This window comes from Lutjanus erythropterus, chromosome 17 (genome assembly GCF_056507025.1).
Source record: "Lutjanus erythropterus isolate fLutEry1 chromosome 17, fLutEry1.hap2, whole genome shotgun sequence".
NCBI lineage: Eukaryota > Metazoa > Chordata > Actinopteri > Lutjaniformes > Lutjanidae > Lutjanus > Lutjanus erythropterus.
In genome coordinates, this window is record NC_139333.1 from 17222396 (window position 1) to 17235500 (window position 13105).

The 13105-nt window shown below is 39.5% G+C and overlaps 2 protein-coding genes across 6 annotated transcripts in view; both read right to left on the reverse strand.

The window, feature by feature from the left end:
- Nucleotides 1-1300: 1300 nt before the first annotated feature.
- LOC146312046 (factor VII-activating protease-like) lies at nucleotides 1301-7279 on the reverse strand. Of its 2 annotated transcripts, XM_084741609.1 has the most exons (14): nucleotides 7148-7279; nucleotides 7041-7065; nucleotides 6865-6957; nucleotides 6550-6660; nucleotides 5901-6017; nucleotides 5639-5752; nucleotides 5347-5518; nucleotides 4463-4554; nucleotides 4100-4379; nucleotides 3284-3426; nucleotides 3011-3148; nucleotides 2716-2769; nucleotides 1625-1770; nucleotides 1301-1526 (listed from the first exon to the last, which is right to left on the reverse strand). In XM_084741609.1, exons 1-14 carry the CDS (start codon nucleotides 7235-7237, stop codon nucleotides 1368-1370), a joined length of 1734 nt encoding a protein of 577 aa, XP_084597735.1. In that variant the 5' UTR covers nucleotides 7238-7279; the 3' UTR covers nucleotides 1301-1367. The 2 variants fall into 2 exon arrangements, with proteins under 2 accessions (XP_084597735.1, XP_084597736.1); XM_084741610.1 differs by lacking the exon at nucleotides 2716-2769.
- Nucleotides 7280-8545: 1266 nt separating this feature from the next.
- dnmbp (dynamin binding protein) overlaps nucleotides 8546-13105 on the reverse strand; it is a 59900-nt gene continuing 55340 nt past the window's right edge. For 3 of the 4 annotated variants that reach the window (XM_084740387.1, XM_084740385.1, XM_084740388.1), the window contains 6 exons: nucleotides 12196-12324; nucleotides 11773-12108; nucleotides 11459-11644; nucleotides 11057-11255; nucleotides 10276-10943; nucleotides 8546-9664 (listed from right to left, as the gene is read on the reverse strand). In XM_084740387.1, coding sequence (XP_084596513.1) covers nucleotides 9479-9664; nucleotides 10276-10943; nucleotides 11057-11255; nucleotides 11459-11644; nucleotides 11773-12108; nucleotides 12196-12324 — 1704 coding nt within the window. In that variant the 3' untranslated portion in view covers nucleotides 8546-9478. The remainder of the gene's footprint in view (nucleotides 9665-10275; nucleotides 10944-11056; nucleotides 11256-11458; nucleotides 11645-11772; nucleotides 12109-12195; nucleotides 12325-13105) is intronic. The other variant, XM_084740386.1, reaches the window with a different exon arrangement.

Below are 13105 nucleotides of genomic sequence, written 5' to 3' on the forward strand. Positions count from 1 at the left end.
CATGAGCCGTCACTGAAGTAAGGACAATTATCTGAAAATTGATAAAATACAATGAGAGCAAGACACACATAATTTGTTGGCGATTAACATCTCTGTTGTCTTTTTGAGCCTTTTTGTGGTCATTTAGTTGCCCTTTGTTTGTTTGGGGTCTCTTTTTTGGCCATTTTGCTTTGGTTTCTCTGTTTGTTTCTCTCTGAAAAGTTGTTCCTCGTTTTTTTTTTTTTTTTTTTGGGCATTTTGTTTCTCTTTGTGGTCAACTTTTGTCTGTTTCAGTTCTTTGAATCCATTTTTGATCACATTGCAGTGTCGGTGTGTTGTGCTTGCTTTGCCCCTTTGTGTGATCATTTATTGTCTCTTTGTGGTCATTTAGCATTTCCTCATGGCCGTTACGTGTCTGTAGTTGTTTTTTTGTCTCTTTGGGAAACATTTTGAAATAATTTACTTTTTTATTATGCAGAGCCGACCCAAGGCTTTACGGGGCCTTAAGAAGAATCTGATTTTTGGGGCCCCTGACTGCTTCAGTGCTGCCAGTAGTATTAACTCTTGTTAAGGATTGATCATTTGGACACCTACTAAAATCTAACACATCCATTATCAGTTTTATTAGCTGTAGCTGTGTTGTTTACATCATACTAATGTCAGCCTTCCTGTTTTCACTCTTCTATGGTTTTTAAGCTTTTATTAAAGTAACAGGCCTTCACTGTGTGTGTGTGTGTGTGTGTGTGTGTGTGTGTGTGTGTGTGTGTGTGTGTGTGTGTGCATGTGTGTTTTTTTTTGTGTTTTTTTTGGTTGTTTATTTTGTTTGAAAACTGGTCACCATTCACTTCCATTGTTTGGGAGATTCAGCTAAACTGTTCTTCTGTGAAACCCCAGCAGTGTTTTGTGGACTGAAAAACTAAACCTGACCTTCAATCATTTTTAGATGAACTTTCTCTTTAAACACCTACAACATATCACACTGCCTTTTCAATTAAACTTATTATATAAATAACCATGTTAAAAGTATAGTATATATTATACTCATTATTCTAATGATCACAGAATATACCTGTACTTACCTCTTTTAATTTGAACATTTATGATTCACAAAGATGAACAAATTATTGATAAATGTGTTGGTTTAAGGGACTCACTCAGAAATCCTCATGTACATTTTATAGTTGTCTTTATTAACAGTTGCTGCAAGCATGCTTACAAAAACTAGGTTGAACATGATAATCAATTTATGTAACTGTAGGTATACATGAGTTATTAAACCACGGATACATGTGAGTTAATGTGTGACTGGGTCTGGAGTTTTTCTGATCATTTCTACATAAGGAAAGGACAGTCAGTTTCTGTAAGTCATATTTTGGTCACTTTCATTCTTATGAGAGTAAATGATAAGCAATCCAGTCAATAAAATGGCGGACGCTGGCGTAGACACCGGGTTTGTACTTCTTGCCGCAGCCGTCGCCCCAGCTCACCACACCAACGATGTAATGGGTCCCGTTACGCTCACACACCAGAGGGCCGCCAGAGTCTCCCTGCAGGGACAGACAGAGTGAAGGTTTTACCAGGGCTTTGTCTCTTTTTATTATCATTAAAACTGTTATTATTTAAAAAAATCACATTTCTCACAAACCTGACAGGAGTCAACGCCTCCTTCCATGTTTCCTGCACAGAACATGCTGTCATCCAGCGAGTCTCCGTAAACATGGGGAGCTTTACATTTCTCCTGGGAGATCAGGAGAACACGAGCATCCAGCAGCTGGTTGGTGCCGTACCTCTCTGAGACAGGAAGAGAATCAGTTCAGCTGTAATGTTCAAATGTATTCAATGCTGCATTTAGTCGAGTATTAAAGTACGGGGTTCCAGATAAAGACGCCTACCACTTTTCTCATTTTCTTGTCTTTCATATTAATATTTTAAGAGCATTCTGTGATTTTTCCATATTATTTGCTACAGTTAATATACTTATATACATCATTTTGGTATGACTTGTGGTTAATTTTGTCATATGCATGTGGTTAACAAATGTTTCAGGCTCTGCATGCCTGTTTAAACTCTTAAACTTTAAATATTACTACTTACTACTTATTAGGTAAGGGGTTTAAAGATGACAATTAACTGAACATAATATTAAATGCACAGCAGTGTGTATCAAGGAAGAAGAATTAATCATTGGGTTTGGGATTACAGCAGTATTTACTGTATACTGACATCATATAAATTTATACGGAAGCCCATTTTCGCCAATGTGATAGAAAAAAACATCATTATCATTATTGTCATCATTATAATGACAATCCTTGAAATAATGACCTACTTATCTCAGAATAATGACTCTATTTCAAAATAATTTCTCATAAACATCTCAAAATAATGAGACAGTATCTGAAAATACTGGGTTATTGTTTCAGAATAATTACTTAGTATCTCAAAATACTGGGATAATGAGTTTCTCATTATAATGACTTACAGAACAATTTTTTCATAACTTTGGCAGAAATGGGCTTCCATAAAAAACATATTAATCACTCTAGTAATGAAACAAAATCACATGCAATAAGGTTAAAGGGCTCTATTTATCTTTTATTTTATTTTTTACACTCTACAATATTAGTAAAGCAATCATTTTTGCAGTAATTTGTGTTTTGAAGTTTATAAAAATGAATTCAATATTACAGCACGTGAAATGACACACTTTGAAATGATTCAGTAGAAATACATTACCCTGTTTTCCGATGTAAATGCGTGCTATAGGTGAATTGGATGAATATCCATGAGCTGCCAAAGTTCAAAACATTTCCCATTTTATTGGTTTAATCTCATAAACGGCCTGTTCTGTTTTGTTTTTATGTTGATAAAGATTTACTGCTATTTTTTCTGCACAGTGCTTTATTTCAACTTAAACATACTTAAACATCTTATGACTAAATACTAACCACTGCTTTCCAACCACTGACCCCAGCAACTCATTTTGATGATGTGACTGAGTTGACTTTACAGAGATTCAAATGATGCTCACGTGTTTCAGTGACGCCCCAGCCTGAGATCACACACTCCGTCCCATTGCTGAAGGGCTGGTTCGGCAAACAGACTGTCTTCACAAAGCGGGTTTCTTTGGCACAGAACGGTTTGTCCATGATTTTCAGCTGAAGCATCGCTGCACAGGAGAGACGTGAAGAAGGGAACAGCTCATAGGTAACAGTATAAGAGTACATTTGTTTATGACAAAATAAAACAAAAGAAAGGTTTTAAACTGAATAATAGGTCAATAATAGTTATTATTGTTCCTCACCAACATCATTATGAAGAGCAAACGGGGTCTCCCTGTATTCTTCATGCACAATGGCCTTCGTCACTGGAATGACCTGATCGTATATTTCATTCTTCTCTATGTCCACTCCTCCCAGCACCACCTGCATGTCCATTTCAGACTTACTGGATAAACAAAGCACCACACCCAAGAGAGTTAAATTAAGGTCAGGTGTCCATTTATTAACTAGTCACCCTTTATTAACACTCTAATAAGACATAGAAGACCTTATTTTCCATCCAAAAACATGTTCTTTATTAGACAGCAAACTCACACAACTACAGCCTGATTGGTAATTAGGCACCATTAATCCAACAATCCAGTAATAACATAACAAGTTGCACTTTGTATTAAATTAGATAGAAACTCGAATTAAAATGTTCTTAATTAGACATGATTAAACCCTATATTATACCCTTATTAGACCCTTAGAATTTGAATAATTAGGGACACATTACAACAGAAGTGTACTGTAAACTAAAGTGTGTTATTCCCCACTGTTAGACCCATATTAGACTTCACTGGAGAGTAATTAATGACACATTACAACAGAACTGTCCTGTAAACTAAAGTGAAATCACACCCTCTAATAAGGGTCTAACAGTAGGAAACAATACATTTTAGTTTACAGTGCAGTTCTGTTGAACTGTGTCCATAGTTACCCTCTAATAAAGCCTATTATGCACGTTATTTCTAGTTGTTGTCTCATTTAATATAAATACAGCTAGTTGTTCTGTAAAATAAAGTGCGACCTATAAACCCCCATCACACAGTGCTGAAAAGACAGGTATTACTTACATGCAGTGTGCAGCAGTGAGCACCCAGCAGGACTCGATGAGGATGCCCCCACATATGTGGCTGAAGGGCATGGAGGAGCCTTTGGGTCTGGTCTGCAGGGAAACCTGCCAGGGATGAGCCCCAGGAAGAGACTTCTTCCCTCCGAAGATCCTGCCCGAGCGGCCGGGCTGCGGCTTCCCGCACTGGGAGAACTGGCCAGCGAAGAAGTCGGGCTTGGCTGGAGTTGAGGCTGGAGTTGATGTTGCATCTGTTTCCTGGATGGTCGGTGGAGTGGGTGAATCTGGGAGTGATGTCAAAATAAAAATGAGCGAATGATAGTTGTGGAGGCCAAGATCTTTCTCTGTGTGTATGTGTGTATTTTACCTCCAGAGCATTTTGTTACGTTACAGTAGTTCCACTTCAGTTTGCCATCTTTGTTAATGAAGCACCAGGGCTGATCGTCTCCATCAGGGTTCCTTAAATACACAGAGATGTTAAGATAAGTACTAAAAAGCTCAACATCACTACATTTATAACAAGCTGGCAACCAAAACATTATTTTCATGAATCAACTTAACAGGTTGTTACTTATTCTGTAAAGCATTTATACAGATTTATTAAAATTGAAATGCCAATTACTGATGTTCGGGAAAGCACTTTATCTAGAAAAATACAATACACTCCTGGAAATACATCCTAAAAGCATTCAAAAGGAAGAATTTGTTTTCTTTCAATTTTTCAGAATGTCTTGATGATACTTCTCACTCCAGTACTTGGACATTGTAATAACTTTGTAGATCCTTCTCCTGCTTTGTGAGCGTCAACAATTGTTACTCTCAAGTCTAAACTGATTTATTTATTTATTTCTGTGTGTAAATTAGAAGATGACCCTCAGTTTTAACTTGATTTTACAAGCTTTGAGTAATACAAAGTTAAAGCAATCATTGCACAACAGTGGTTTGTGCTATGGCTCAATAGAAAGGTCAGTTCTTAAAGGGGCTAATGATACTGACCCTGGTAATTTTTGTTTTTTTCTGAAATACTTTTGTTATTGTGTGTATATAGAAATAATTTATGCTTTCTAAAGAAAATTAGTATGTTTAGAAATGCTATGTTGAAAATGATTAAAAAAGCACTTGGGACAATTTTGAAGAAAACTTTAAATTTCATAGGGGGGCTAATAATTTTGTCCTCAACTGTATAGTACATACCTCACATGTTATGTCCACAGTAAACATGCACAGTATTTACACAAGATGACTCCTCACCTGCAGTAATTGTGAGGCCCAATTCCATCAAAGCCTGCATACTCTTTGAAGGGATCTCCTCCTTTCTGCATGATGAAATAGGAGTTCCAGTCCAGACACTCTTCCCCTTCAACTGTCACACTCACCATGCCGCGGTAAGACTCCCCGTCTTCCTGGTAACAGTCATTTGGCGCTAAAAAACAAAACAAAAAAAGGTTTCCTTTAGTCATATAATACGTTGATTCATAAAGGGATGAGAGATAGGGAAAGCTGGTTTATAGTGTGTTTTTCGATGTAGGGAGAAAGTATTTACCAACTTCACAGAACGTCCCAGTGTATCCTTCAGGACAAGAACATTTGAAGGATCGTTTGGGACCCTTCCTGCAAGACGCTCCATTCTGACAGGGATTGGGTCTGCAGGGAGAAGCTGTGAACACAGGCAAGAGGATCAGTCTCCAGTTATATCCAGCACAAAAAGCCCAGTGCAATAGAACTGTCCAATGTGATATAATGAGAAAACAAATTAACAACAAACAGAGCTATAAAATTTGATTAAAAAACAAAAAAAAACAGACCTTTCTTGCAGTTGGGTGGTCTGTACGGAGGTTTGCACTTGCACTCGTAGAATGGAGAAGTAAATTTGACAACGCAGCTTCCATGGCCACATTTCACACCCTTGCAAACATCTTTCACTAAAAAAGCACATCATATATTCCCTTTATTTCATTTTACATTAATTTTAAAGGACCAGTGGGTATGATTTACTGGCATCTAGCAGTGAGTTTGCAGATAACAATGCAAACAATCTCCCCTTCCAAGCGTGTAGGAGAGCTGCAATTTGTTCAAAAGGCTAAAGTCTGTATGTAGGGCCAGCGTTTGGTTTATCAGTTCTGGGTTACTGGTTAAAGACTTTTTCTCTCCATCTTAAGGAAAATGCCATGTTCATTAAATTCTGGACCAGCTGGGTCAAATATGTAAAGCCCTTGCTGACAGAGTTAGTAGAAGTATTGAATGAATGACCCTGTAATGTTATTTTACTCCGGAAAACCTCATTGATTTTTATTTCCTTTTCTTTCAGTATCCCCCAACATACATTTCATTGCTTTTGTGTGCACATCTTACCTCTCCCAAAATGTACTAGGTTATTAAATTTGAAAAACTGCCCTTGTTCTGAAATATGTTTTGTAATATAAACTGCTAATGTGCACAGGAGGCGAGACTTACCTGTCTGACACTTCTTTCCTGTGTAAGGTTCAGGGCACGCACAAGTGAAGCCCCCATCAGCAGACTGACCACAGATGCCATCGTTCAAACACGGGTTTGGGTCACACTGATCTAAACGACGACAGAGTCACATCAAACACTTGTGGATATGAAGACCTTACATGCAGCTATAAAGAGAAAGAATGTGTCAGGAGCAAACTGCAGTTAATTGAGTGGATGTCCTGATCAATGCATCCTAAGACAGAGGAGATTTCTAAGCTATACTACTGCACGCCTTTAGTATCTGAGGGGGAAGCAGTGTCAGAGTTAATTTACCTGTAACATCCACAAGGTCATACCACCAGTCATCCAAACTCCAAGTGGAATCTTCTGTAGGGATTTCGGTGGGAATATCGTAATACTCATAATCTGTGAGGAGAAGAGAGGCATTTAAGCACTGATACAGCCAAGTTTTAATTAACTGGAAACTAAGTAAAAGTAAGTGTTTTTACCACCAGTGCCATATTCTGTAATTTCCTGTAACAAAATTGAAATAAATCAGTCGTTTATCAAATTTGAAGCCCTTCCTGAATTCGTCCTTTGCTATATGCGTACTTACATATTCATATTCCTGCCCAAGCGCAGTGAGTGCACACAGCTGTAAGAGTAGAGCTGTTAAGCAGACCATGTTGATGTAGACCCCAGCCATGATGGGACCAGTGTGAGTCTATATAGTTTGTTTTTTGCTCATACAAGTCTTAAATAATATGAAGACCATCCAAAAACTCCTCCCACTTGTTAATCATTAGTACCCTGCATTGATTTGCATTTATTTGACATGTTAGTTGTACTTTGTCTCTTCTGCACTGTGACCTTTATTTCTGTTGAGGTGGTCAAAAGAAAAGGCTGTGAGCAAGTAGCGCTCATAAAAAAAATTGTTTATTTAAAAGAATACCAAGAGGCTGACGCTAAACTGCACTCTTGACTGTGTAAAGTTCCCAAAAATCTTCTTTGTAAACATTAATGATCTTCTCAGCGAGCAGAAGAGGGTTCGCTTTGCTAAAAAATTCTTAGATCATCAATTTTTTATATGCAAAACACCATTACTCAGTGTTGCATAGAATACGGTCTTGTATATATTCTGTTATGCCGCGTCATAATTCTGCATGACCACAAAACTGTAAAAGTAATAGTTACTATAGTTAAAGGACCATGCTGGTGTTTTTGTATTTAATAGCCCCATTTGTTTTAAGTTTAAATTACTGTAAATTCTCAAAGAATAAATCATAGTCGCAAGATGGTTCATATGTTTTTTTTTGACTAGAGATGCAAATCCATCAAACAACTTCAAAGAAGGCTCTCACTATATCATTATAGACACATATATTTTCTAAACCAGTGGTTCCCAAATGGTGTTAACCAAGTCCAGGTGTGCCTTGTGATTCTGTGATGGTGGATGTAAAATCTGTGTGAAATGTCATCATTAGTGTATGAGTTCTTGGGTTATAGCCAAATACATGTTTAGTGAGGTCTCTGCAGTCTTAACCTTTGACGACCCAAATCTAATCAGTTCATCCTTGAATCAAGGCATTCTTCATATATTGCATTCACAAGAATGGGGTGAACCAAAAACATAATGCTGTCTCTGGTGTCCAGTAGTGTTTGGTTCAGTGATCAGTCCAGTAATATTCCAGATTAAGCTGTGGACAAGCTGCAGGCCAGTTGATCATGTATGCACACACACACTGAAACAATCACGTGATCCCCCATAATTGAACTTTTATCTACCAGTCGCTTTGTTTTTTGTCTCCCAAAATTGTGTGAGTTAGACATACAGGCCCTTGCACTGGACCATGAGCTCACTACAAGTATCGTCAGATATTTAAATTCAGAAAAAAGAACGTCCATCTCGACTTAGAAATTCTTAAATATATATTGTGACACAGAGACAAAACACCATGATGATCTTCCACCAGACAGGGAAAACAAACAGAACAGTTCTTTCAGACACAGTCACGTGATTTGTCAGCCGAGCTGTTTTTTATTCAAACAGTGATCAGCAATAGCATATTCTCAATATACAGCACTATATATAATGTACATGGGGAGTATGTGGAGAAATCAGAGTAAAGATCAGACCACTGTCTCTCTCCCTGTTCGTTAACCCTCCTCTCACAGGTACAACGGGTCATCACCTGTTTGCACAGAGTCAACCAAGTTAAAAAAATGCATTCAGGTTACTGACGAGGGGCGTGCTTGTAAACCATATATAATATGCCATTCACCTTTGCCCTTGCTTTTGATTATTTTCATACAACACTCCACAGTCCTGTTGATGGCTCCACAGACACTTCAAAACTAGCAACCAGTGGATAATCATCATCATAAGTGCCTCAATCCTTGATTGTTGAACAGTATGGTGTAAATGCATCTAATATTAATGTATCATTCAAGTGGTGCAATAAACCACATGCAGAAAAAAAAGTCATGAACACAGTGTTTAGGTCAGTCTGTCTGCATACCACTTGAAGTTTGCTTAGAGGAACCAGTCAGAACCCAAAATATTCACATTTCCATTGCAATCTCCCAATGTGCTAACCTTTAAGACTGTTCTCTTAAAACATACAATTCATTGTCTTCAGGCCCAGAGAATATGGCAAAAAAAAAAAAAATCTGGTGCAATTCACAGGTTTTTCACTGGAAACAAGTGGGGGTAGGGTGCAGTTTCCAGAAAGTAAAAATAATATAAAAAGTCTATAAATATAGGCATATAATGCTAACTTTTCGGAGCAGAGTCAGCAGCAATAGTCAGTCCTTCTCACTCTCAAACTCCATGACAACAGATCAAAAATAAGTCACAGCGTGTCCAGATGCTTGTTCGTCTCTCTTTGTTCTGTCTGCTCGCAGAGTGAAGTACAATCTCAGGTATCAGCCACGTGATAAAACGTCTTCATGTATACTCTGATTTGCGGATGTAGTTGGAAGGCACATAACCCCGCCGGCCTCCTGCCTCCCCCAGCCACCACTCGCTGTTGCCATTCATGTCCTGGAACTCCAGTATCCGCAGCCTCTGATTGGCTGAGATGCTCAGTTCATTGGCACAGCGGGCATCGAAGGAGTAGAGAGCGTAGTAAATCTAAAAACCAATCGATAAAGAAAAACGTTGTTAGTTTGTATTGTTCCAGTGTTTAGGTGGTATTAATTTATGTTTAGACAGATTAACAAGCTGAAAATCACCTTATAAGGTTTTAGGAACTAACTTGTTAGCAAAGAGTTGGCTATTTACAACATTAGCACTAATTTGGAGTCCATTTTCTGGTCTAACAAATTTATGTCCAACATTCACTCTCCTTTTAGCTCGGTTTTTGGTCTCCACCAGTTTCCTGAGGTATATAACTGTCTTTTTAGCAGCTACACGCTCCATTATGTTCACCAACTAGTCGCCAACTTTTCCTGCCATTTTGTAGGTAGGTAGTGAACACTGAGTTTGTTCAAAATGACAAACATTTAAAATGTGAGCCTCAAAAGGTTTATGTAAATTTGGGGATAAAGAAGCTAAATGTTTTGAATAGCCATCATTATAATGTGGCCAACCCAGCTCTAATTTATTTACTAAAGCAATCAGAATAACTGAAAAAGTTCTGTTTGCCATTTAAAAGTTTGACATAATAATTATTTTAATCATTGAATAAACTGTCTAATTTAGTTTTGTATTGTAAATGTCTGATGAGTCAAACAAAATCTCACCTGGTGACCGTCTAATTCACTGTCCTGTTCTGGTTCTGGTTCGGGCTCGATGTATTCGTCTCTGGAGTACGCAGACCTCTTCTGGCCTCCGTCATCTCCATTTCTCCACTGGTATGAACTGTAGCTTTTGTCTGTGTGTCCATGCCGCTGTGACCGGCTGTTTCTGAGCGAAGAATAAGATTCTGTCTCCGAGAGGTCCGACATCTCCTTCTGGCTGCTCGTACTTGTGTAGCTCGTATCGTACGTGTCTCTGTGATTGCCTGAATGTCGGTAAGACGGCTCCGTGTCTCTGTGACTGGAGGAGTTTCGGTGTGTTTGGTCAGAGAATTCCCTGCGGTTCGAGGGGTTTCTGGGTGAGGAGTTTATGGAGTTGCTCTGACTGGCGGAGTCGGGGTTGAGTGCATCTCTGTGGTGACTCCTGCGTGATGAGGCAGAGTCAAGTGAAGGGTGTGGTGATGACTGACTTGGGGGCTGCGATGTGGAAAAGCTGACGGTGGCCGTTTCCTGGTTAAAGGTCAGCGTGCTGTTGCTGTTCTGACGGGAGAAAACAGGGGAGGAGCCGCCGTAGCCCGACTCATTGGACGATTGGCTCTCGATGGACACGTCTGACTGGCTCCGGCGTGGGTTGTAGGGCTTGAGGAAGGAGCTGTACACAAAACCCTTGGTGACTGTAAATTAAGAGAAGAAAGAGAAGACATGGAAATTAATTTTAATGCTGCATGATTTTTAAGTCTCAAGTCAGAGGTTCAGACATCAAAATATGTGGAGAATGAGTATCTACCTCCATTATCAATTAACCAGCGGTTGTTGCTTCCCATGGGGTCCTGCTGCTTGATCACACCCACAAGGTCTCCCTCTTGTATAGAGACGTCCAGATCCTGTGCTGCGTTGAAGTTTCTCTCTGCCTGGTAAAGTTTCTCAGGACCGAAGCGTACCAGAAGTCCTGCACGGTGCTCATCTGTCTGCGCGATGAAGTTAGACTGAAAGAAGCAAGACTCATGCTTAGATCGTGTTACAGCTATAAAAACTTCTAATGCATTACTTATTAAACTAGAAGAGTGCAGCTCTAATGTTTTTAACCTTGTTAACATGTCCGTGTGGTGTTTTTCATGTGTTACAAGACATATCAGGGCCTGGGGAGATAAATACGATATGGCACAAATGTGATGAGAGTTTAACTCACTGTCTGCAGCTGCTTTTTAGAGGTCTGCTTCTCCAGAGTCTTTCTCTCGAAGGGCTTTTTTGCCGAGGTGGTTGGAGGCAGGTTCTCCGGGCAGAAGCTAAAGCCCTGCAGAAGTTGGAGAACTCGTCCATATTCTTCTTGGAACTGTGCGATAAGGTTTCCCTCTGTGCTGGCTTTGTTAGAGAACTGGAGGTAAAGAAAAAAAAAAAGTCTGAGTTAATAACAGAATGTGGCAACAAAAATATCTGCACTGAGATTTTCTTTTTTAAGCGTCCCACTTCCTTCACCACCGGTATAAAGAAAGGCACACTCACAACCTGTAGGAGGGGCTTCAGCTCTCCCAGTGTCGTCTTCATGAAATCCTTCTGAGCTTGAGCGAACGCCCTCACACACCCCGTGAACAGCTCCTCTGCTGCCGTGTGGAACTTGGGGAGTTCGTCCAGGAGCTGAGCGTTGAGCGCCTCGTAGTTGTTGCGCGCCACCTGCAGCTCGTCCTGGACGCGACGGTCCTTAAGGCGGTCAGCGCGCTCTTTGCAGTTGTCGTAATCCAGCAGCTTGTCAAAGCGCTTCTGGATGAGTTTGTGCGGCCCAGCGAACATGAGGAGCAGCTGGGTGAGCGGGCTGATGACTAAGGCCTCTGTACGCTCCTTCTGCTCAGGGATAAAAAGAAATTTTCATCAGAGGTTGTTCCACGTGCACCGAGACTAAATGAGTCTAAAGAGAGGAAGAGGACTTACAAACTCTGTGAACTGTTTGTCGCTGATGCAGCGGTGAGCTCTCTGGAAACGCTCGGGGTCGAAGATGCTACGCTCTGTGTAGATGTCACAGAAACTGATGGCGGCCAAGACCTTCACAGAAGCCGATTCCTGAAGAGATTGTGACAATATTTTAATATTATACAACAAAATATTTATGGATATACTTAGTGGAGTATGTTACATGAACGACTGTGTAAAATATAGTTTTTTAGTTCTCCTGTTAGAGGTTTCATGACCTCATGATGGAGCATGGGCTCATGGGAGTTGTAGTCTTCACTGTCTAACAGCCACCATTGCCAGTGAAAATTTATCTGACATGACTCAGGCAGGAATAATGTTCATGGACGAGGTAATATTAAAGTTTTATTCACATTATGTGTAGTCATGTGTGCCAACTTCCTTCCACATTGTCTGGCATATCCGATATATCCCATGTTTTCCTAGAAGTTATTTCAACTAGCAACTAAAAAACACTGCTATTGTTGTTCTTTACTATTCTCATGAAGAGAGGTGTTGCTGAAGTATTTCCACTGTTGGAAAGTCTCATAATATTAAAACAAAATACTGAGCCATATTAATATAAATTAAGGAGGTACGCAGCATTTTTGGCATCACTGGGCAAAAGTTCCTTTGAGCATAATGTAATGAGGTCTGAGAGAAAACTTGACTACCCCTTGACAGGAGACTTTAGCCAATCACAGGTCAGTAAGACAGACTGATTAGTCTCATCAACTATCTTTCTCCAGAATCATGCGCCCCAGCTTTAATTAGATGCACATATGAAGATTTTAGAAATTCGGAATCAGGCATGGTAAGTATTTCAAAGTTTGGCAACTTACAGGTTCTGATGTGGTCAAAAATGTAAGAACATCATGTTGTTTTTCATGGG

Coding starts and splice junctions, on each gene's coding strand:
- LOC146312046 (XM_084741609.1), bottom strand. CDS start 7,237: ATGGCTGGGGTCTACATCAACATGGTCTGCTTAACAGCTCTACTCTTA. Junction 6,018..6,549: donor AGGAAAGAAGTGTCAGACAG/GTAAGTCTCGCC, acceptor GTGCTTTTTTAG/TGAAAGATGTTTGCAAGGGT. Junction 4,380..4,462: donor CGTAACAAAATGCTCTGGAG/GTAAAATACACA, acceptor CATCACTCCCAG/ATTCACCCACTCCACCGACC.